The sequence below is a fragment of the Eleutherodactylus coqui genome, chromosome 8, assembly GCF_035609145.1.
Source record: "Eleutherodactylus coqui strain aEleCoq1 chromosome 8, aEleCoq1.hap1, whole genome shotgun sequence".
NCBI lineage: Eukaryota > Metazoa > Chordata > Amphibia > Anura > Eleutherodactylidae > Eleutherodactylus > Eleutherodactylus coqui.
The window spans coordinates 61,065,483-61,091,328 of NC_089844.1; the positions used below are offsets into that span (position 1 = coordinate 61,065,483).

At 44.7% G+C, this 25,846-nt stretch overlaps 1 protein-coding gene across 1 annotated transcript in view; it reads right to left on the bottom strand.

Moving 5' to 3' along the window:
• Positions 1-10,887, bottom strand: part of BMPR2 (bone morphogenetic protein receptor type 2) — a 172,073-nt gene extending 161,186 nt beyond the window's left edge. The window contains exon 1 of the mRNA XM_066575702.1: positions 9,740-10,887. Coding sequence (XP_066431799.1) covers positions 9,740-9,812 — 73 coding nt within the window. The 5' untranslated portion in view covers positions 9,813-10,887. The remainder of the gene's footprint in view (positions 1-9,739) is intronic.
• Between the last annotated feature and the right edge of the window lie 14,959 nt (positions 10,888-25,846).

The window sequence follows — 25,846 nt, forward strand, 5'->3', positions numbered from 1 at the left end:
TTGAGTCTCCTCACTTAGTTTATAGTATATAGTTGCTCTCCCTAAGGAGAAAAGAGCGTTTCTGACCCCTGTTCCAAAGACAAACAGTCCAGAATAGACCCATTGACTACAATAGGGTCTGTCTGGCTACCAGAATTTCTACTGTGCTGGCATCATATAAGAAGAAATACTGCAGTATGCTGCACTATTTTGTCTGAGACTTCCTACTGGATCCTTCTCAGAAGCTCCATTCGGGGAGCAGGAAAAACGAATCCCCACGGCCTAACGGATCCATCTTTGGATGGAGCTAAACAGCGCAGGATGTACTCCATTGACTATACTGGGGTCCGTCCGCTTTCTGCCCACCTGCCGGGCTTTGGACCTGGATCAGTAACGGATTCTCCGAATGGAGCTTCCAACGCAGATGTGAAAACAGGCCTGACTCCCTTTGTAAATTAGTCGTTTATGTTTTGACTCTATATACTTTTGAAGAAGTGTCCTTCCAGGTGTGTGAAGATTGCCATTTGAGGATTCCTATGTGGTTATGATGGCAGGTCTATAGGACAGCTGGAGTTCCCAGTCCGGATTCAGCCCACTATCCAGACTGCTAGTTTACAGATTACACACCAACCCTGTTTAGTCTGATCTTGCAGTCATTATCTGTTGCCTTCTGTCTTGTATTTCTTGTTCTGCAACCAAATGTCCCTACTCCACATATAGTGGTAATTAGAGAGACTGATGTGGCCACAGCTTCAAACTACTGCTTCCCCCCATGGTACATAGAAGAAAACAGTAGTTTGAAACCACCTCCAAAAACTACGCTGGTGCCTAATAGTAAACATCTCCATAGCTTTCTCTACGGAGCGTGCAAACAAGGACTCAAGATGTCATGTATCTGGGCCTGCCTGCTCACAACCCTGGAAAGGCACCGAGAAGAGTGTTCCGCTGACAACTCCTATTGTCGTTACTGCCGATGACTAGAGGCTGCTATTAGACAGTTGTAAGTTAAAGCCTCCTGACTTTATATATTTGTATGGTATGTAGCCAATTTAAGCAAATATACAGAGTAGTGGTAATAACAGTGTCCTCTCTGAAGACAGACACGGTACCGCCTCTAGCTGCTTATATGAGGTTGTACTGATGCATCATGGAATTAATGGCACAGAATTGTGAAAGGGAAAGTAGGGAGAATGCTCAACATTAAGATGGTGTATGATAAGTATTAGACAAGAGGCTGCACTCTATGAAAGTGACTGCAATATGCACAGGAGATGTCCAGAATGCAACAGACAGGTCAGGGAGGCAGGGATGGAAATATGTGTTTTCCCGGGAGTGGCCCTTTAATATTGACATGCAGTACTATGTTTTATATGATAAATGCAGTTCAAAACAGAACTCAGCGATGCCTAAACTAAAATGAAATAGCCACAGTCAGAAAATATATTAATTACTCTAAAATGATCATTTTGAAAATAGGGTTATGATTATTAGACTGAAGAACCCTCTATAAATACTATTTTACTAGAAATGTTCTTGCAGAACCAATTCAGGTAGAGAAAAATAAAGTAAAATAAAGTAAATCTTTACAAAAAGTTTGAAGAACTTGCTAAATTCAGAAAAAAGCTATTAAACATTCGATGCAAAACTAATGCAAAATCCAATAAAATACTTATATAAGGGGTTTAAACCACTAAATGTATAAGCAGCAATACAGAAAACGGCAAAGTACAGAGTCTCATGTAAGGAGGCTTTTTCAGTAACCTTCTGGATCATTTATTGTAATTTTTGCTACATGCCTGTAGAGCATTCTGCAACGGTGGACATTTGCTCATTTGACTGCATAACCAGATGTGGCTTCATGTGCTTATGGACACATGGGTGACTTTATGGGCTGAAAAGTCAACTTTCCGCTTAATATGGTATGATTTTCTACTAATTATGATTCTCCATATTAACATAAGGATTAACTGACCTGTGTATTACATATTGATACTAGAACATATGCAGAAATCTGTCTTAGAGAGGTTTTGTTGCAACATAATTATTAGTAAAGGGCTCTTACATTTACCAAGATGTGTTAATACACACTACGATTCCTTTGTATTGCGGTGTGCCGAAAGCGGAGCCGGGATGACGTCATGCAGCACTAGGTACCAATGAGTGCCTTCTTCCTGTCACTGCAGGAGGTCCTTAAAGTGACCTGTGAGAAGTAACTTCATGGACTCAGTATATAATACACCCTTTTTGACAGCCTTGCTACAACATCTCTTGTGGTGTGTGACTGCCAGGAAGATATCTCCCCTAGCTGGCCAATCAACCATAGTGGAAGAGTAGTTATACCAGGCCCGCCTCTACATGGGCGCTGGTTATTGTCTTGCCTAAAGTGCTTTGGGAGGCAGTGGACTCCTGTCAGCTAAGTACCTGTGGTTATTTATTCTCTGTGGAGCTTATTCACTTCTACCTCTATACATTGCTAAGGCCATCTTCATTAAACATCATCCCTATCCTGCATCTTGGAACAGACTAGGCCACTTGAGTTCCTGACATGCGGTTGCCCTGATAGCGGGCAGGCACCCTGCTTCTAGGAAGGGTCTGTCACACCAAAGTTGGTCAGGTATAGAGCTCCCATTCCCATATTTCCGTTACTCGCCCTATTTTGTACTTTCCATGTTTTGGTGATATTATATATGTCTATATTGGTCCACTGTGGACATTTACTACGTCTTGACATCCGGGAGGGGCGCCGTACTTGCACCCTTCGATGAACTTAGCACTTTGATTTGTATGTTGCTCTTTGCTTATGTCTTGACTGACTCCTAGGGTGATGTCACATTGTGACATTTTCTTGGCAGACTGCTTTTGCCGGGTGGTTAGCCATTGCTTTCCCCAGTCATCTTTTATTCCCCAGCAAGCTGGGTACTCATTTTACCGACCTCGGAAGGATGGAAGGCTGAACCCGCTTGAGTGAACCATCTGCATCGGGTCATGGCTGGTCAAGTGGCCGGGTCGGAGTTCCAGGAGGTCGGCTTCTGTTTAAAGGGAATCAATAAGTAGGTCCATGTTACCCTAACAACGGGCGGTATGAAAATACTGATAGGCACCCACATTATATAAAACTATGTTTTGTACGGCAACGCTGCAGCGTGGCTCCTGCCGGGCGGCTCCTTTCTGGCTTCTTCTCCGCCCGACTCGATTCGCACTTCTCTACCTACATATAAGTAGGTGGAGAACTGGCAATCCCCACAATATTGTTGTCATTCACGTTACGATAAAAGTATCCACTTTGCAAGCTAATAGTGGAATTAGACGCCCAAGTGGGTGCTAATACTAAAAGCCTGAAGTGCTATGAATGCCCTTGATATAAAAAATTGTTAATCCAAACGTAAGGCGTCCAGTGCGAAGGATGGTTTTGTGTTTCACGCTTGTAAAAAACATCTACATTTGAAGTACGCTCTTTGAAGGTGAATGTCCTTCAGTAGCACACAGTTTGTTCTCATGGAGATTTACAGCTAGACTTATCAAGATACATGAGAGGTGGGAAGTGATTACACAATGCAAAATAAAGCATCATCTGCTGCCGATTACAGAAGTAGCCATCACCTAGAAACACTGCAGAGCCAATACTGTCCTACAAGTAATAAAGGGCATAATTGGCAACTACTAGTACGGAATAGAGATACTACGCTGCCGTATTCAAATAATAAAAATTGGAATGTAGCATATCCATTGTGCCCATCCTACCACAATTAATGGACTTTTCACACCTAGTCAGTTGTTATCTGACGTTTGTGGTATGAACGGCATTAATGGTCTTTGTTGTGTTGGTGTATTTTTGGAAATGTCTGCAGAGTTTGTCATACAAATGTATCTTGGATGACAGCTGGCTTACATCTCATGTCTATGGCCAACTTTAAAGGGTTGTACCGCTATTAAAAGTTAGCCCCTATCCACAGAATAGGGGATAACTCGCTGATCAATGGTGGTCTCACAGCTGAGACTCTTGGCGCTCTTGAGAACGTGTCCTCCTCACTGTTGGGTTAATAAGTAGACTGAATGGAGTGCTGATTACACAAGCATGCTAGTGCTCCACTGACTTTGAATGGGACTGCAGAAATACTTCAGCGGCACCAGCTCAGTTATCTCTGCAGCCCCATTAGAATGAATGGAGCACCAACCACACATGCTTGGCCAACGCTCCATTAACAGTAATGTCACTGTGGGATTGGGGGGGAGTCCCATTCTCGAGATTGGCGGGGGGTGGGTCTCTGAAGTAGTGACCCACCTACTGATCAGCAAGTTATTCCCTATCATGTGAAGGGATGTATATTGCTCTAAATTGTTTTTCTCTGCAGTCCTTAAGTCCACCAGTTCCAGATCCCATTTACAGCTATCCAAGATGGCCAAGGCGATCTTCAGACTACCTAATCCCAATAGTGCATTTCTAATCTTACAGACTACCAATGCACTATATCTGCTCTCTGGTTGGCCAGAGCTGCTCACATGATCAGCACTTGCCAATCAGAGAGCAGCGCACAATGTGCATTACCAAATTACTGCAACCATCACGGATGGCTGAAAATGGAGTCCGGAAGCGACGGATTGAAGGGGCAGTAAAGACGAAAAACCGCAGGTGATCTACTCCCCTCCCCCTCCTTGTCCCACAACCGAATTCTGTCCTAAAACTAGAAGGTCACTTTAAAGCAGGATAGCCATTGCCTAAATAATCATTCGGTTCGCAGATACTACACATGACCAATCATTTCCTTTAGCTTAGGGGAGAGCAGGGAGATAAGTGGCTACCAAACACTTATACAGCCACTTATACTTTTTGAAGAAAAAAAAAAGGATTGCGCAGATTAGAGACTAACCCTTCAAATCCTTTCCCAAACCGCTCCATAGACATTAGATTGCCTTTGGGACATGGTATAAAACAGTTGAATCCTGTAATCCAATGAATATGCCTAGAGGTAGCACCAGACAAAGGATTTAGGATGTACTAATCCACCTCCGTTGCTTCCTTTTCTAGGAACCAGCTGCTAATACATACATTATTTAACGCTCGTTGTGTTTATTTTTCATTAGCCGATCCCCGAATTGTGGTGAGGTCATTAAGGGTCCTTTTCCAAGAAAAATTGGAACGAGCATGCAACCGGCGGTGACATAGTACTCATCTATCACTCTCTTGGCATGCATCTACACTGTACTGCACAGTAATTGGGTAGGTTTGATCATTCATTGGAACATAACCATGCCTCCAAAACTTCTATCACTGCTTTCTATTCAGCAAATCGTTACGGCGCCTATTTACACAAAAGGATTTGTAGTAGACGAACTAGGATTTTTAGGTCCTCATCAAAGATCCGATCTGCGATAATGTAACAATTTACCGCTGATCGTTCACTTGCTGCAAAGTTCACAATTATCATGCCAATCCCCCGATCTAGCGAGTGTTTGCACAATATTCATGCAGTCTTTAAAAGGATCCTACGTTTACTGGCACACCAGCCTTTCTGGATTGTAATCCAACAGGAAGACTTCTCTGCCCCAAGTCAGAGCTTGTCCTAACAGATTAAGACTACGTGGTTATTAGAGGTGGTAAAAGACATCCCTTTGATGTAGAAGACTGGGAGGTTCCAACGTAAAAAAAAAGAAGTCAACCAACGATAGTGCCAGAGGGTTGTGTGATTATTTCTGGTGTGTCGCCAAACAGTGCGAACACAAACACAGAGAATGCGTATTTCTATTTGTGGATTTTTATCACCAACTGTACATTCAAACAAACTGATTCACAATGTGGCAATGTAAAGGTTCAGGGCGCAAGACCATTCTCCTTGTTGCATAAAGCTACCCAAGATGAATCCATAGACAGCATCGGCCAAAGCACCTTAAAAGTAAATACATGAGTTCCAACAACAACAGAGAAATACAATAGCACATTAAAGTCCAAGATCCACGAGGCTTTTGATGAAAGGCACTCAGCTCATATTGTTTTAGGGTATGATCACATCTGCTCCCCTCGGAGCCTCCAACGCAGATCTGGAATGAAATCCCGGCCGAAATAGCATAGCATGCTGCACATCAGGAAAATGTTGGGGCGCCGCATGCCAGATGAATGGACCCCATTATAGTCAATGAGTTGATGGAGTAGAACAATGGAAATACCAACACAAATACGAAAGAGGCCTCATCGCTTGACTTCAAAGGTTTATCACAACACTCAACATTGTTATCGTCTGAAATATGTGGAGGACTTGTAAGAGACTGTTAGAGGAATTCTTCTTTTATCTCAGCTTTTTGAAGTTTCTTATATATCTAAACTCCTCTTCTGTAAACTTTCTGGAGTTGCTGTATTACTATCCTTCGGTCTACCCGGTCATGTACTTTATTTGGAAATTTTAGATTAATAGTTTAACCTTGAAGACATTGGATACCCATTAAAAAGATTTCCCAGGATTAAACTATTGATAACCTAACCTCAGAATAGGTCCCCAGTAGCTGATCAGCGGGGGTCCAACAGCCGGCACCCCTCCTGACCAGCTGTTCACCAGAGTTGCTGTGCTACTGAATGGAAACACTTAGCCCCGTAAACTGTGCAGTAGCCTGTGGTAGTACGGCAGGCTCAGTCTTATTTTAGACTATTCCCCTTTAAAAGGGTTTTCTGGGACTTTACTACTGGAGAGCTATTCTCAGTACAAGTCATCAATAGTTGATTGGCAGGGGTCCACCGCCCTGCATATGAGCTGTTCATCAGCTCTGCTGTCATTAGGGATGGAGCTGGAAGCTGACAGCTCCATCCCTAGTACAGTGGCCTGGGTTGGTATTGCAAGTGCAGCTTCTACTGAATTCACTGGGAGCTTGTACCTGCACTATAGAGAGCTGTCTGCTTCTGGCTCTGTACACAATGACTGCTGGCCTGATTTCAGCTGATTTGGCAGTGAACCCCGTGTATGTCTGTCGATGAACTATGCTGAGAACACAGTAAAGTCCTAGACAAACCCTTTAAGTCTGGAAGCAAAAATTATTCTTAAATTGGTAATAGAAGGGCTTAATTCACATCAGCGATAGAGAATCCGTTTGGAACATCCGTTGCTGAATTACGTTGCACTACTTCATCCTGTAAAATGCCGAAAACCAGACGGACCCCATTAAAGTCAATGGGGTTCGTTCGGCACTGTTTGGTTCCATCATATGATGGTTCAATTCAGGGACTGGGGGCTGATTTCCTGCTCCATAACGGAGCAGGAAAACTGAGGCCAAAAGTGCCAATGTGAATGAGCCTGAACAGCTGTGTTTCACTTCTATGTAATCTTTAGAGCACTGGTCACAGGATCCATTTATCAAGATCTTGGAGGATATGCCCTTGCTAGGCTGCCAGGTATGCACTTGTATCATTGAGTAATGAAAATTAATGCCATGTTATCAGCTTGGCTTACATGCTTTAGGTTTTTAAAACAACTTTTCGTTCACAACATCATGGATTCTTGCGGGAACATTTGGCATTATGATTCATCCAAGAGTTTCCTTAAGAAAGTAAATCGGGCCTTAAGGGGGTTTTGTCATAAAAAAAAAAAAATAATAATTAGAGATGAGCAAGCATACTCGCTAAGGGCAATTACTCGATCGAGCATTGCCCTTAGCGAGTACCTGCCCGCTCGGAAGAAAAGGTTCAGCGGCGGACGGTGGAGAGCGGGGAGATCTCTCTCTCCCTCTCTCCCCCCGCCCGCTCCCCCCTGCTCACTGCCGCAACTCACCTCTCACCCGCGCCGGCAGCCGAACCTTTTCTTCCGAGCGGGCAGGTTCCTTGCTAAGGACAATGCTCGATCAAGTAATTGTCCTTAGCAAGTATGCTCGCTCATCTCTAATAATAATCAATACTTACCTATTCCACCCCAGGCAGACTCCTTACCGCATCTTCTACTTACCTATCTTCCCCAGTCCCCCGGGCCACCTCACCTCAAGCCGGCCGGATCCTCTTCTTGTTATGGAGCATTCTTTCTCTGCCTTCCTCTTCCGGCAGGTCACTGTAGGTTACAACACTAGTGACATAACGTTCACTACCTAAGAAGGAACACCAATCATACAGAGACTACGCATGCACACGGTTTGGCCACGAGAGTTCATATACTATTGCAGCGAGTTCCCGCGCATGCGCAGTCTCAGCAATGGCTCAGCACTCCCTGCTAAGCTATGAACGCTATGTCACTAGTGATGTAGCATACATTGGCCGACAGGAAGAAGACTGCAAAAAATGGACGCTTTGTCACCGGAAGCAGAAGGATCGTCTGGCTGGAGGTGGCATAACCCCTCCCCAGGACTGCAGGAGACAGGAGAAGATCGGTGCGGAGAAGATGATGTAAGTAGACTGACGGGGAAGAAATAGGTAAGTATCATTTTTTTTTTTTTATGACAGAACCCCTTTAATCTTGTCATATGGTAATCAGAACCATTTAATCTAATTCAGCCGTTTCATCATACTTAATAGTGCCACTTGCTTGCGGACCTTATAACTAACCTATTACTATGTTGATCCTACCAAATTGGACTTGGCCCCAATTAACTGTAAGCAATGTGGGCAAAGACTCATTGTACTTATCTCATGCAACAATGTTGCAAGCATGTATTTGTGAATAAAGGACCTTTATGGAGTGCCTTTTTTCCTACCGTGTTTCCCCGAAAATAAGACAGTGTCTTATATTAATTTTTGTTCAAAAAGGTTTAACTTTTTTACATGTATAGCTGCCTGGACACTATTTAAATTGACGTTTTTAATTAACTGTTAGCAGGGCTTAATTGTGGAGTAGGCTATTTCAAGCATCCTCAAAAAGCCTGAAAAATCATTTTGCATCCTCAAAAATTCTGGAAAATCATGCTATGTCTTATTTTCAGGGTAGGTCTTATTTTAAGGGAAACCGGGTAGATAGATCTTAGAAAATTCTCCAGAGTTGAACCCAAATGTCGCATATATATGCGGATGAACAAAAGGCCTCGCTTTTTCATCATTTTCTGAGTTAGAGTACCTTTTTTATTAAATAGATATGATTGATTGATTATCAATGAAGAGGAAGTGAAATAAACAAATAATACTCAAAAAAGGATATGTAATATGGAAGATTTCACCAAATTGATACAATTCACTGTAAACCTAATTCTGTCAACTGACGTAGAACATATGATGATGCACAATAAAACATGTGAGGCCGAGGGGCCTAGAACTGCAGAGCAGCATACGGCTTCTACACTGGCACCTCATGCTATAGAAGGCCGTACTGTAGATAGCAGCATCATAATAGAGGTATATAGGTATATTTTCAATTTAAAAAACAATATTGTGCTCCATAACCAAAGAATCATCACCTACAGACTCATTTTTCCCATATCTGACATGTCTGCATTGACTGTTGCACTGTGCGGCTATCGAGGTGCCACTGGCTGCCACTCCCACCCAATCTCTTGCAATATGCTACCTACAGTATATGCCATCTGACACATCCTAAAATTTTGATTTTCAGCCCTTTCACTGAATCATCCTCCTCTATTTCCATAGACTTCATTAAATTTCACATATTTTGGATTTCTTGCATAAGAACATGTATCATTTGAGAACGTAAAAAAATGTCATCGTCTTACTAAAGCCAGACATGAGCAATAACCAGCTACTTTTAATTTTGGCCGGTTCTCAGGTCAATATCTTCACAACGGAACATGACAATGAATTTCTACACCTGTGCCGAGAAATATGCCAGATGTATAAAACACTTACCGGCAGCTGTGGCCAGCAGCAGAGTCGAATGTAAGCCAAGGAGGAGAAGGACCATGCTCAGATTTGGAGCCATAACCTGGGTAATCCCACAGATATGGGAGATTTTATGAAGACACGGTCAAAATGAAGAGGGTATCCAAGTCTTCTGGGAGTACTCCGATTTTACAAGAAACGTGCTTGTAACTGCTAATCCATGAGGGGCAGAGGGCCTCGAAACGTAGGATCCTCAGTAGACTAGATCTTCTTCTCCCATCGGTGAATGCTCATTCCTGGGAAGATCTTCTGCCTTGGTGGAGGCTGTTATCCCTGAGAAAACCAACAATATCCCCACTCTTATTACCGCATCTTAATGACCTTACAACGAGCTCCTATTAGTGACATATCCTAGAGCGAAAAGATCTGGAAGGGTCTACATCCATGTCTCTCCCCTCGTAGGGGTAAAAATAAATCCCATTCTGCCTCGACAGCGATACTTTGTATTACTTGTCCTCTTGAGTAAAAGCTAATCGAATTGAAAATATATATATCTGTTCTTCTTTTAGTATTTCCGAATGATCAAGTAGGTCATTTCCTTGCCGATTATTTTTGGTTGTGCTTTATAGTATCCCTAAGAGAGAAAAAAAAAATCAGCCTAAGATTTCTTCAACGTTACTCTATTTTCTTCCTTTCTGTCTCGGGAAAAAAGATTTGTCTTCTTTGCCCAGAAATTCCGTACGTGTGACATGCAGATCTTATTCCGTGAAGGTTTTGCAGATGCCAAATTTCATTGTCCGGCAAAAAAACCCCAAAAACTAGAGCTGATGGGTTGCGTGTCCCAAATCCGAGATATTCCCAGCTTTCTTGGAGTTATCCTCCCAAGATGAGGCCCTGCTTAGGCTGCAGTAGGATGTGTCTTGCAGTTTGCCAGCTGTATGTGAGTGTCCTACAAGGAATAAGCCATCTCAGGACCCTCAGACAAGGAGGCAACAGCTCCCCACTCCTCCCTTGGGGGAAGCCACCTAAAGGGGTGTTATGCTAATGTGAGAAGCTTGAGGAGGAGGGGGGCTGGAGACTGAAGTGTTGGTGAGGAAGGCACCGACTCGCCTCCCCTCTCTTTCTGTCTCACACATACACAGACCTCCTCCTCCTGCTGCTCCTGTGTCACAGCCAGACACAAAGAGGCCTCTCACACCGCCCAGACTGTGCGAAGGAGGAGGAGGAGGTTCACAGTCCTCGGCCTCCAATGATTTTTTTTTTTATAGCCCTCTCCGAATCAACTTTATTTGAAAGCGACAAAAAAAAAAAAAAAAAAAAGAACAAAAAATGCACGCTGTCTCGCACTGCAGAGACCATGCAGACATAGCATTTTTCCAGCTAACCAGAGCGACGTCGCATAGGATTTTTGTGAATTGTATAATAATCGTCACACGGTTTACGCTGTACAAATTATAAGATTATTCGTAATACATAATAATGTTTATATATCGCCAATGTATTCCGCAGCGCTACAAATCAGGGAACATATAGGGATGAAGTCAGAGATAACATACAATATAAAAGTAGCTAAGGCCGCCTAAACACGGGTGGATTCACATTGCGGAATCCGGAGCGGGCGTCCGCCTCTGGATTCCGCAGCAAATACTGCCCATAACACGCTATAGAAAATCGCTTCTTCCTTCATGCGAGCAGAAATCAATTGTGATTTTCCGCTCGCAGGGGAAAAATTGCAGCATGGTCTATTTTTGCACGGATTCCACACGGACAGCTTCCATTGAAGTCAATGGAAGCTGTCTGATCCGCAGCCTTTTAGCGATGATGCGGGAAAAGCAGGAGTTTCAAAAATAAAAAATCAGTACTGCGCATGTCTGACGGCGAGACGTGCGGACCATTCGCAGCACAGATGAAGAAAAGAGAAAGCAGGTACGCATGGATGCCAGTACTGCCAGGGCCGGATTCCGCTGCGTGATTTCGCATGCGGAATCCGACATACCTGTGTGCAGACGGCCCAGCTGATCAGTAGGTAGGAGGGTCCTGCCCGCAAGAACTCACAATCTATGAGGTAAAAGTGCTCGTTTGGTACTGTCAAAAACACGCTGAACACCCGAAAGTAGAACTTACAGCGTTCGTTTTAGCGTGCGTTATAAATGCTGCGCTAAAACGCTCATCTGAGAAGCCCCATTGAAGTGAAAGGGGGCTCAGTTCAGCATTTTTAGTGGACGTTAAAAACGTTTGTTAAACGCTGTAAAAAAAAAAAGCCCGTGTGACAGCGGCCTGAGGGCATTGACAGACGAGCGCGTGCACAAATATGCTCGCCTCTACGGATCATATTTGCGCTTTTCTTTTTTTGCAGCTCAAACTGTGCGCTACTGCACGGTTAGAAACAAGGAAAGCTGAAATGAGAAACATGCGTATGAGAATAAAATCACTGAAATCAATGGCTTCACTTCATCACGCGTGATTTTCACGCCCACAAAATGTTCCACAAACACGGCCGTCTGTTTAAGCCCTCAGGGGTCCTTTGAACAGACGCATTTGCACATGCAATAGGCAGGGAATGGAACCCATTGATTACAATGGGTTCATTCACATTTTCCTTTTTTTGCATGCGCATTTTCACATGTGCTCGTGTGAAGGAGCCCTCTATGGTACTTTTAGATGAGCTGATTTATCGTTTGATGGAGTGAGTGACGTCACTGCCAGCTCATTTGTTCTCGTGCAGCCCGTTTATACAGGCAGACACATCATTGGCTCGTTCAAACGAGAATAGTTCTGACTCATTCAGTCATTCACATTCACTGTATAAAGGGTTAAACATGCAGGTGCAAATACACTCGCTGCTGCAGAACATCTTTGCGCATGAAACCGGCATCTTTTTTTTTGTTTACAGTTCAAATAAGCAATTAATGAAAACCCCGAAAGATACGTTCTGCCCCATGAATTCTCGTACATATAAAAACTATATGTAAGAAAGATAGCGCAAGGCCTATCTTTTCTCACTCGCTGTAATATCGCGCAAGAATCCCGCTAGTCAAAACAAAACTATTGAAATCAAAGGTTTCACTTTGTCACGGCAGCAAAACATGATGAAATCACGCCGTGTGTTTAATACGCGTGTAAAAAAGAATGCGACGTGTTATATTTTAGGGCTTATTCAGACTGCCGTCGGCGCAACTATGCTTGGCGGCATGGCGCGTAGTTGTGTCTGAACGAGGGGAATCCCTTTCCCAATAGTTAAAAAGAAACCACTGAAATCCATTGATATCAGTGGTTTCGTTTTGCCCCATTATGAGGACAAAACTACGTTGCATTGGCCCATCTACTAACGTCCAGGTGACCAAGCTCTCAGATGGGTCCTAACTAGAGATGAGCGAGCGTACTCACTAAGGCAAACTACTCGAGCGAGTAGTGCCTTATGCAAGTACCTGCCCGCTCGTCTCTAAAGATTCGGGTGCCAGCGGGGGGCAGGGAGCGGCGGGGGAGAGCAGGGAGGAACGGGGGGGGGGGGGGGGGGGGGGAGATCTCTCACTCTCTCCCCCCACTCCTCCCTGCTCACTCCCGCAACTCACCGCTCTCCCCCGCCGACACCTGAATCTTTAGAGACGAGCGGGCAGGTACTCGCATAAGGCACTACTCGCTCGAGTAATATGCCTTAGTGAGTACGCTCGCTCATCTCTAGTCCTAACGCTAATACCAGGTGGTAAATCTCAACCTGGAAAAGTTGGGCCAATGTAATTCGATCGAATTATATACCAAGAACCTTGCATTATTTAATTTTAGGTATAGATACCTCTGATAGCAAATTTATTTTGCGTGCTGTTGCCATTTTTGGTTTCTGCTTCCACTGGCATAGTGTACAGGCGTCTGAGTAATGGCTGGATAGAAAAATGAGCCTAGCTGCCTGAAATGAACAAAGAGCGAATACTTATCCTTCGTCATTGGGTCTTTGGCGCATATTGTGAATGAATGATTATTGTTCACTTTTGCTCGTTTGAACGATTTTTAACAATAATTGTTTTTAACAATAATCTAAAAAGCACCTTTAGGGTGATTTCAGATGGCCATATGCGCAACTATGCTTGCTGCTAAGAAGTGTAGTTGCGCATGAATGAGTTTTTTTCTTCTTCTCCGGCCTTTTCAAACGCCACGCCATAACACGGGAGTTTGAAAAAAAATAGTGGGAAGATAGGTCATACCCTATCTTTCCCGCACGTAGTTAATACTGATAGGGCAAGTCCTATAGTGAATCCCAATAGTGAAAACTATACCACTGAAACCATTGGTTTCATTTTTCCCATTATGCGGCCGTGATTATCACAGCCATATAATGGGAAAAAAAACATGCCCATGTCTTTAAGCTCTTATAGCCTGTTCCCTGAAAATAAGACATAGCATGATTTTCCAGAATTTTTGAGGATGAAAAATGATTTTTCAGGCTTTTTGAGGATGCTTGAAATATAAGCCCTACTCTAAAATTAAGCCCTGCTAACAGTTAATTAAAAAAGTCAATTTAAATAGTGTCCAGGCAGCTATACATGAAAAAAAGTTAAACCTTTTTGAACAAAAATTAATATAAGACACTGTCTTATTTTTGGGGAAACACGTTATTAGGTAATGTAAAAGGTCCCTCTAAAGATATGTGTGTTTAGGGCACACCTAAAATTGTGGGTGTTTGAGGTTAACCTGATAGTTTAGGTTAGCGAATACCAGAGAATTGGAGCCTCTTGGGGAAACCCATGTGAGGTTTGGACTATGGTGGAACGTAGTTTGAGGTCATTGGCAGAACATAGAGCACAGGTAGGATGGTAGACAAAGATAAGGGAGGAGATATAGGGAGGTGCAGCACTGTGGAGAGCTTTATGGATGAGAGGGATGAGTTTAAATTGTATTTTGTAATGGATGGGCAACCAGTGCAGTGACTGGCACAGGGTGGAGGCACCAGTGTAGTGGTTAGACCAAAAGATGAGCCTGACTACTGCATTCAGGATGGATTGGAGAGGCATGAGTTTAATGAGTGGAAGACCGATTAAGGGCCTAAACAGACAGACGTGTTTTTGGAATGTTTTACGTTTGTGAAAATCATGTCACCAAAACGTGTTGAATTGAAGCTATTGATTTCAATGGTTTCATTTTCACTGCCGATATTTCTACACGTGAGAAAAAAAAGGCCTTGCCCAACTTTTTCCCACATAGTTTATATACATGTGAGAAAAGATAGGTCCGACCCTATCTTTCTGCTATTATTTTTTCTATGCATGATAGCACAAAGTTTAAGCGGTAGAAAAGAAAAAGGACTTTTGACTGGTTTATGGTTCCATAGCGGCAAGCGTATTTGCGCATGCACTTATCTGAAGAAACCCTAACAGCGAGTTGCAGTAATCAGATTGCGTTTTAGCTGTGTAACTTCTATTGGAACACAGCTGAAAAAAAAAGTTGCTCAACATATATACCATGTGTCTCCCAAAATAGGACCTATCCCAAAAATAAGCCCTACACTGATTTTGTGGTATTCTGGGGAGGCTTGAAATATAAGCCCTACACTGAAAATAAGTGCTAGCTACACTACATTGAAAAAAAAAATAGGAGTACATTACCTAGCAGGCTCGCTCCACGCCCCTCATGCCGCGCTGTTCTTCAGTCCTAGCAGCTCCTACAATATCACTTCCTGGTTGCGTTATTCATAAATCCCGCCTCCAGGAAACAATGGCTGTAATTGGTTTTTCGAACACTGCATTGATTAGCTGAGCAGCGCGTGAGAACCAATCAACAGCCATTGCTTCCTGGAGGCGGGATTTATGAATTGACTGGCCACTGCTCTATGAAAGCAATGCAGTGCTAGATGAACCAATGCGATAGCTGTGATTGGTTCTGCATTGATTGGCTGAGGAGCGCTCGATAAACCAATCACAGCCATTGCTTCCTGGAGATGGGATATATGAATCCCGCAACCAGGAGGCGATGCATAGGTTAAAAAAAAAAGAAGAAAAGCAGAAGGTTAGGTCCTGCCCCATTTTTTCTTGCAATAGCTGTGATTGGTTCTGCATTGATTGGCTTAGCAGCGCTAGATAAACAAATCACAGCCATTGCTTCCTGGAGGCGGGATTTATGAATTGACTGGACACGGCTCTATGAAAGCCGCAGCTAAGCCAATCAATGCAGTGCTGGATGAATCAATGCGATAGCTGTGATTAGTTCTGCATTGATTGGCTGAGCAGCGCTCGATAAACCAATCACAGCCATTGCTTCCTGGAGATGGGATATATGAATCCCGCAACCAGGAGGTGATGCATAGGTAAAAAAAAAAGAAGTAAAGCAGAAGATTAGGTCCTGCCCCATTTTTTGTGGCACGTATAAAAACTACAATGGTTTCGTATCGCCACACTTTGCGGGCGTGATTTTCACGCCCACAAAATGTTAAGAAGACATGGCCATCTGTTTAAGCCCTTTTTCACAGAATTTTGCAGTGGATGTGAGTGTGGATTCCCACCCAAATCGGCAGTGAAGTCCGCATCATTTTCTATTGAGGGCAAAAACACATTGGCCCATGCGCTAATACGCTTGTTGCTATGGAGCGTATCAGCATGAACCAAGGTTTTGATTTTTTTCTTTTGACTATTCAAAATCAATGGTTTTGTTTTGTCCCGTTCTGCGGCTGTGATTTTCATGGCTGCATAATGGGACTAAAACACCCATCCATTTAAGCCTTGAATGCTATGAAAATATGATACAATTCTCATACCTGTTTCCCTGGGAACCCCCAATCAGGTCCCAATAATTCCTTGTCAGGGAACACTGACTCTACAAAGCACCTGTATTATATTTTTTCTACTTTATTTCTGTTATCTTAATTATTATTACAAAAAGTTATATAGGACCATAAGTTGTTTTTCTGTACATAGAAATGGCCTGTAAATCGATGTAACGAATCGTACGTTTTCAGCTGCGGTGTAATAATGTCGCCATCTACTGGCAAGTTACATGTTAACAATACTAAGTGGACTGTAAAATGTACAATGACTCATGAATAAAAATGTGCAGTTAAACTAGGATGTGTAGGACCCACTACATGTAATATATTGAAATAAACATTAACCGCTTCCCCCTCTGTGACATACATACAGAGGTGCGGGGTGGGTATAAAGCTGAGCCCACGGCATACCAGGCGTGTGCCGGCATGGATGGCCTTATAAGTCTCCTCACTCACCTTCTTGGTGCTCTCCTTAAAAAGAAAGGATACCCCTCCCGGCCGGTTGTTTCTGACACACCGTTTCTTTTGTGCTGGGATGTTACCTATTTTCAATAAAGTATCTTTTTAATTGGATGTTGGATTCCTTTTTTATTTCTAACCTCTACGTAAGCTCATCGTTCACCTCCAAACTTTAATGGTGCCAACTTGCGGCTCCCAATAAAACATGCCTTCTTGATGTTTAACGAAGATAATTGTGGTAGCTGTAGGAAAAATATAGGGCATTTAAACCACTACATGGGTAAAATCCCTAAAATGTGTCTGGTCCTTAACCCCTTCCCGTTCCAGGACGTACATTTACGTCCTGGAGCATCAGGGTATGTAAGATGGGTATGAAAGATGGCGGAATGTCGTTTTTTTTTTTCATTTTACTCCACTTAGAATTTTTTAAAAGTTTTTCAGTACATTATATGGTACATTAAATAGCACCATTGAAAAATACAACTCGTTTCGGTTAAAACAAGCTCTCATACACAGACATCGATGGATAAATAAAGGAGTTATGATTTTTTTAAGAGGGGGGGATGAAAAAAAACAAAAATGGAAAAAAAAGGCCCATGTCATGAAGGGGTTAAGGTACAAAACAGCCTGGTCCTTAAGGGGTTAAAACAAGCAGGATTAGTCAGGTTTTAGCCAATTCTTACAGTTGGACACTTTGTTCTACTGATTTTTTTTCATAAGAGCAGCACATCAGCTCCCCTTGCTCAGTTGGGTATATAATACACTCGAAAAGCACTTTTTTGTTGGGGTGACAGTGACATGCTGCACACGTCATGTAATTCATAGATGTGTGCAGCATGCGCTACTTTCAGATGGCCCTGGAAAAAAAATCTAAAAGTGGCCTCATGTTCTAGGAGGCCCAAATCATTAGCAGTGGGAGCCACCACTAGTACTACGAACTGCAGGATCTGTGCTTTGAAATATCTTTTTATTGCTTGTTTCTCTGGCCTGGATGAGCTGAGCACAGTGCACGAATGCACCAGCCCAGATCTCCTATAGAGGAGACGCCGCAGCCACCTGATGATGACACAGGTGCTAGCGCCACCTCCACCTTATGACTGCCACACTACCTTCTGTAATAAAAGCTCCCCCACTGCGGTTGCTCCTTGCTTCCTGAGTCAGTTGGAGAGCGGGGTCTATAGCAGGGCCTCCATATTGCATCAACCCTAACTCTGCTACAGTGAGCCCACAGGAGGGCAGTAGATCCAGGCATCTAACCAGGTGCTGACACCAACCCTGCCTGGCTTATGAAATGACAAGGCCACCAGGATGTCTCCCTGTAGATTCAATGGGCAATCTGCCTCTGGCCACTAAGTCCATCCCTGGTACTATATACACTATGTTGACAAAAGTATTGCAACACCCGCCAATTCTGGACTGTCAGGCAAAAAGGATATGCAGATCAGATGTGTGAGAATTAGGTATAAAGGAGAGCATCACACAGGCATATCCCAGTACAGAAACCATCAGAATGCCAGGAGGTGTAGAGTAGTGTTAAGCAATTATTGAAATAATCGGGTTGGGAGTGAGGGACCAGATTTAAAAAAATAATTGTGAATCGGGACTCCTGATTCTGACTTACATTAAAATCAATAGAGGTAAAAATCAGGTTCCGTAATTTCGTCTCCTTGAACAACCATGTAGGTGGTGGTGGAGTCAACCCAGTGGTCAGCATTGCTGCTTTGCAGTGGTCGAGCCCCAGGTTCAAATCCCCATCAAGGTAAGATTCAAACCTAAAACTCCAGGACTGCAAGCCAGTAGTACCAAACCAACATACCTGTCCCTTCTGCTCAAAACAGAGATCCAACAATTTGTTGATTTTTGCTAAAAATCAGATCAGGATGATCTAATCCAATTTAGCCAAAATTGCCCTGATTTTATCACCTGGCTGATCACGACGAACAACACTAGTGTAGACTTGACAGACTTCCAATGGTTATAGTGGTGGGATGTCACCTAAGAAACCAATCAGTACGGTATATCACAGAGCTTTTGGACCTTCCATAGTCTACTGTTGGCAATGTTATTCCGAAATGGAAAACATCTGTTGTGTGCAGTGCAACCACATTCGGGGAGACCTCGTAAACTGACAGAATGTGATCAACAAAGCCTTGTACGAGCTGTGAAGGCATCACACACATTGTCAACCGAAATACTTGCTCAGGAGGACTCACAAGCCATTAGAACATACATTAGCACCAGAACCATCTGTAGGGAACTGCATGCAAAGGGTTACCCATGGACGGGTGGCTTCACACACGCTTAACTTCACAGCAGTGAATGCACAGAGGCACCCACGATGGTGCTTGGACAGTAAATGACTGGAAGCAAGGGTTGTGGACAACATCCCAGTACACCATCTTATTATGGAATGTCTGCACTTGGGAGTGGAGGCTGCCTGGAGAGCAGTTTCTACACGACTGCATCAGTGAAGTTTGGAGGAGGTTCTGTTACGGTGGGGTGCAGGGTTCTGCTGAGAAGGACTAAGGCTATTGGTTATTGGTTATTGGTGAAGTCCACCCTCAAGACCAATGGCTACAGAATCTGGATCTCAATCCCATCAAGCATCTTCGGAACGAACTAGAACACCATATCCGTGCACGCTCAACAAGCCCATCATCCCCCACATCACTATCTGAAGTTCTCCTCAAGGAATAAAAGCAAATTCCTCCACACATCTATCAAAATTTAGTGGCAAGATGCCTTGGAGGGTTACTGCAGTCATTGAGGACAAAGGCGGCCCAACACCGTATTGAAACATATGAATAAAATTGAATTTCATCTCCTTCTTTGTGTGTCCCAATACTTTTGTCAACATAGTGTTTGTATATTTGCTCTTACCAAATTAAAAATGGTAAAAGTGGCTACAGCGAAATCCGTGGACCGCCTGCTCTATTCACTTTTCTCCAGCAGCTAGCTAGTAGCATCTTCCACTCCTGTTGCCTTTAAGGGCTCATGCACATGGCCGTATGCATATGGCTGTGTATAACACTATGCATGTCCGCGAATCATATGCTAACAGACATGCGCAGTGTGATTTTTTTTTTTTTAATTTCCCCCTCTGTTCACAGCAGGCATGCATGTGGAAACGCTGCCCATAATCTATGTATTGCATATGGACAGCGTTCAAGGGTATAGGGCTCACACTCCATAGGTATGCAGAGAAATGAAGCATGCTGCGATTTATTTCTTTTGCTTATTGATACAGTGTCTATATGCCAGTGTACATGGATCAATAAAAGTCCATTGACTTTCATTGACTCTGTTCACCGCGTATCATGCGTGCGCGCAACGAAACGTAATACCGTGTTTCCCCGAAAATAAGGCACCCCCTGAAAGTAAGACATAGTAAGATATTTGCAGAAGTCCCAAATATAAGGCACCCCCAATAGTAAGGCATAGTAAAGTGTGTTTGTATGTAAGCAAGCCCGCTGAACAGAACACCAGAGCGTGCAGCTATGATTCTTTTTAGCCCGCCGCTGCTGTCCCCTACCTTCACCATCCGTTGCAGAGCAGCTGCATGCAGGATATGAAGATAGTCACCTGCCACCCGATGTTCCCAATGTTCCACGGCCATCGCTTGTAAATGTGCAGGCAAGTCAAGAGGCCCGTCCCCTGCTGCCATCCCCGTTGTCTCCTAGCACCAGATGTATTGGTAGATCTGCAGACAGTCTGCCGTTACCCCTTCTCCTGCTGCCGTTATCCTGTCCCTGCTGTGCTGTACGAGTGTGCTGTCGTGAGCTCCCCCTGCTGGCCGGAAAATGCCATACTGTATGTTCTGTTCCTGCTGTACACGTCTGCTGTGATGAGCTCCCCCAGGTGGCCGGAAGCTACAATACCATCCCTGATTACAAGTGGTATAGAACCTTCTGTCGGTGATACGGTACCGGTAATTAAAGTCTGCAGACAGGTACGTTACTTTACAGCCCTTATTTTTTATGGCTCTGTGTGTGAGTCAGGCAACCTGTAGGTGATTCTTAAGGCTGGGTTCTCACAGAGCGTATTTCCAGCGGAAATCTCAGTTTGGCCACAGCGATAAACAACGAGATTTCCGCCGGGAAAGTGCTGCTTCAAAACCCACGGCACTCAGCCGCGGGTTTTCAAGCAACCTGGCCGCACGCTTTTCCGTTTCTGGGGCCGGTGAATCCGCACCACAACGCTGGCTTCTCCCAGCTTTGCCGTGACAGATTTGCTGTCCCATGTGGACGAGATTTCTGAGAAATTTCGTCCACAAAGCTGGACAATTGAGGGATTAGCGGCCACAGACAGATTTGGCGTGGCGAAATAAGACACCCCCTGAAAATAAGACGTAGCGCGTATTTGGGAGCAAAAATTAATATAACATACGTCTTATTTTCGGGGAAACAGGGTGCAAGGTGAAAACACGGTCATGTGCATGAGCCCTAAGAGGGTTTGAAAAGTTAAGGAGTTATCATGGTTAAATGTAGTAAAATGTACATTTGCATAGCGTAAGCCAATTAATGTTTGAAACGTTACACAAGTATAGGAACGTATCTAGTCAATGTGTTTATATGCCAGAAAGTATATGAATGTAACCATAATCCAGGTAAATTGTGGTATTACTGGTTATGACATATCCATAAATGTCTTTATGTATAAATTATAATATATTGGCATGCTTTGGTGTTGTATAGTACAATATATGTATACAGGTCTTCATATGAGAGGTATAATATGTAGGCATCATGCCATAATATAGCTGCTGATTTTGATGCAGAATTGAGACGACAACACCTGGTTAAAAAGGACGGGTAATAGATGGAGGATGAATATCCCTGGACCGGGTATGGCCGTAATTATGCATGGCCACTTTGGCCTCCATGTCTGACCTCTGAAGCACGTGTACCTCATGCACTTCCATTTCCGGAAAAACGTCTTGCTGTAGAAGGGGATGCATCGGCTCCTGGAAGGCTCTCTCGATCTCAGGATGTCTCCACACTTGTGAGAAAATCGTGCGATTTTTGAGCAATGCGGTAGTGCTAGAAAGCGCAGAATAATTCAGCCCATGATTTTCCATGGCTTCATTCCCATTTGCAATGTTTTCACTCATGCGATGTTGCGAGATTTGAAAATTGTAGCATGTCTTATCTTTCTGTGTTTCACAATTTTTTTTTTCTCACCCATGTTTCCATATGGAGCCTCCGATTTATTGCATCTCAATGCATGAACTTGTGATGTTCGTGCGATGTGTTTTTAACATTAGAAACTCCTAATTGTTTTAGTGAACGAAAGCCCCGCCCTGCATATGTTTTGTGTGCTTTTTGCAAAGCATATGATGACTTTTGCAGCATTAAAGACTATAAAAATAGAGTTCAAAATGTTTTATTTTTGCTGTTGTACTGTTCATTAGAGATGAGCGAACACACTTGTCTGAGCTTGATGCTCGTTCGAGTATTAGGGTACTCGAGATGCTCATTACTCGAGACGAACACCACGCGGTACTTGAGTCAATTGCATTTCCTTCCCCGCATGTTTAGCGCCGTTTTCTAGCCAATAGACATGCAGGGAAGGCATTACCACTTCCTGCTGTGACGTGCCAGCCCTCTCCCCCCCCCCCACAGTAGTGAGTGGCTGGGCCGATCAGGTGACCGCTGAGTACTTAAACTGGTCCCGCCCGCGGCTCGCCTCAGACCCATGCTGGCAGAGGTTAGGGGAAGGGATGCTGCTTATACAGGGATAGTGTTAGAGTAGGATTCTGTCGTCAAGAACCCCAACGGTCCTCCTTAGGGCTACTCCTCATCGTGTACATTATAGTTGTTGCTGGCTGGGAGCAGTAGTGCACCAATGTTTTTTTTAAGCATCTAAGGCTGTGCAGGCCATTTCAGCTCTACTGTTCAGTGTCTGCAGTGCATAAGGCAGAGTGTAGGGACACAGCCACTTCTATAGGGAAAGTTATACAGTCCTGATCCTCCATACAAGAACCCCAACAGTCCTTCTTAGGGCTACATCTGACCATGTGCTTTACAGTTGTGGCTGGCTGGGAGCAGTAGTGCATCAACTTTTGTATTACGCATCTAGGCCTGTTCCCAGCCTTTCAGTAATAGCGTTCTCAGCCTGCAGTGCCGTACAACCAGCTCTCACCGTGAAACTGTACTCTAACATTTCCTAGCCTACTGCAAACTACTTGAGTTATACTGTTCTGTGTGCGCTGTGCATTGGACAGTGGTCTCACCGCTAAACAGTACTGTAATATTTCCTGGGCCACTGCAAAGTGTTTCAGCTCTGCCACTGTGCAGAGCGTCTCACAATACCCTTTCCTTGGTGGGATTGAGATAGCCGCAGTTACCAGCACTATCTACTGGCTTTAGAGTCTTCTCCCACTCCATACAGCCTCTCTTATCTACAAGTCTCTGCAAGCAGTAAATTACCCCTAGGTATCAGCGCAAGGCAGCAGGTTAATTTTTTCAAGTTACAGCATAGAGCCCCTGCTATCTACAAGTCTCTGTGTGCGGTGAATTAAGGCATAGTTCTCAGTGCTGTACAGTGGGGTAATTTATTTGGGCCCTGCTCTATTCTTAATCTACCATGATGAGGAGTAAGGGTAAGGGTCAAGGACGCGGACACGGGCATCCAAGTGAAGGTGTGGGCACAGGCCGAGTTCCTGGGCGTGGTGAATCACAGCCGGCTGCTGTGGGATTAGGAGAGAGGCCAGTTTCTGGGCTCCCCAGCTTCATATCACAATTTACGGGTCCGCGTGATAGACCTTTATTGAAAACAGAGCAGTGCAAGCAGGTCCTGTCGTGGGTGGCATAAAACGCGTCCAGCAATGTATCGACCACCCAGTTTTCTACGCAGTCTACTACTCCTGGCCTAGAGACTGCAACTCTGAATCCTCTGGCTGCTCCTCCTTCCTCCCAGCCTCCTCACTCCATGAAAATAACATGTTCTGAGCAGGCAGACTCCCAGGAACTGTTCTTGGGTCCCTGCCATGAGTGGAAAAAAACGGTTCCTCTCTCACCTGAGGAGTTTGTCGTGACCGATGCCCAACCTTTAGAAAGTTCCCGGAGTCCGGGTGATGAGGCTGGGGACTTCCGGCAACTGTCTCAAGAGCTTTTTGTGGATGAGCATGATGAGACACAATTGTCTGCCAGTGAAGTAGTAGTAAGGGCAGTAAGTCCGAGGGAGGAACGCACAGAGGATTTGGAGGAAGAGCAGCTGGACTATGAGGTGACTGACCCCATCTGGTTTGCTAAGCCTACTGAGGACAGGACTTCAGAGAGGCAGGCAAGTGCAGCAGCAGGACAGGTTGGAATAGGCAGTAGAGTGGCCAGGGGTAGAGGCAGGGCCAGAGCGAAGAATCCCCCAACTGTTTCCCAAAGCACCCCCTCGTGGCAAGCTAGGTGTTCAAAGGTGTGGATGTTTTTTAGTGAGAGCACGGACGACCGACGAACAGTGGTGTACAACCTGTGTCGCACCAAGATCAGCCGGGGAGCAACCACTACCAGCCTCACCACCACCAGCATGTGCAGGCATATGATGGCCAAGCAGCCCACAAGGTGGGACGAAGGCAATTCATCGCCTCCAGGTCACACCACTGCCTCTTCCCCTGTGCCCCAACCTGCCACACAGATCCAATCCCCCTCCCAGGACACAGGCACGAGCACCTCCTGGCCTGCACCCACACCCTGACCTCCACCGTCCTCCACTCCATCCAGCAATGTCTCTCAGCGCAGCGTTCAGCTGTCGCTAACACAAGCGTTGGAGCGAAAGCGCAAATACGCCACCACCCACCTGCATGCGCAAGCTTTAAACTTGCACATTGCCAAATTAATCAGCCTGGAGATGCTGCTGTACAGGCTTCTGGAAACTGAGGCTTTCAAAAACATGATGACGGCGGCGGTCCCGCGCTACTCGGTGCCCAGTGGCCACTATTTTTCTCAGTGTGCCATCCCAGCCCTACACCAGCACGTCTCCCGCAACATAAATCGTGCCCTCACCAACGCGGTTACTGGGAAGGTCCACTTAACCACGGACACGGGAACAGATACTGGCGGGCAGGGCCACTATATCTCCCTTACGGCACATTGGGTGAACTTGGTGGAGGCTGGGACCGAGTCAGAGCCTGGGACCGCTCAAGTCCTACCCACACCCCGAATAGCAGGTCCTACCTCGGTGCTGGTATCTGTGGCGTTTTATGCCACCTCCTCAAAACCCTCCCCCTCCTCCTCCTCTGCCACCTCTACCTCTCAATTAAGAAGTGTGAGCACGCCACCAGCAGTCGGCAGCGCGCGGCAGCCCAACGGTGGGCAAGCGTCAGCAAGCCGTGCTGAAACTAATCAGCTTAGGTGACAAGAGGCACACGGCCCCCAAGTTGCTGCAGGGTCTGACAGAGCAGACCGACCTCTGGCTTTCAATCGGGCATGGTCCTGTGTGACAACGGCCATAACCTGGTGGCTTGCTATAGAAATGTTACTGGGGTCCGCCTATGCTCTTGCTATAAAAATGTTACTGGACTCCGCCTATACTCTTGCTGCAGAAATGTTACAGGGGTCTGCCTATACTCTTGCTACAGAAATGTTACTGGGGTCTGCCTATGCTGTGGATGCACAAGGACTTCCCATTGTGGTGTTTTATCTATCTGGCATAAATACACTGACTGACTTGGGCAGAAATGTGGGCCAAGGCCAAGGTCCTTGGCGGGGTGAAACTCTGCCATTTTTGGGCACTTTGATTTCTTCCTGTGTAATACCATCTTTGTGCACCCACAGCATAGGCGAGCCCAAGGAACTCAAAGACTTCCCATTGCAGTGTTGAGCTATCTGACACCTACACAAAATGAAGTGTGTGGGGACCCATGGATTTCCCATAGCTATTTAACTCACGCCACCTTGGGTCACGCAAGATGGAGGCTGGGACCGAGCCTG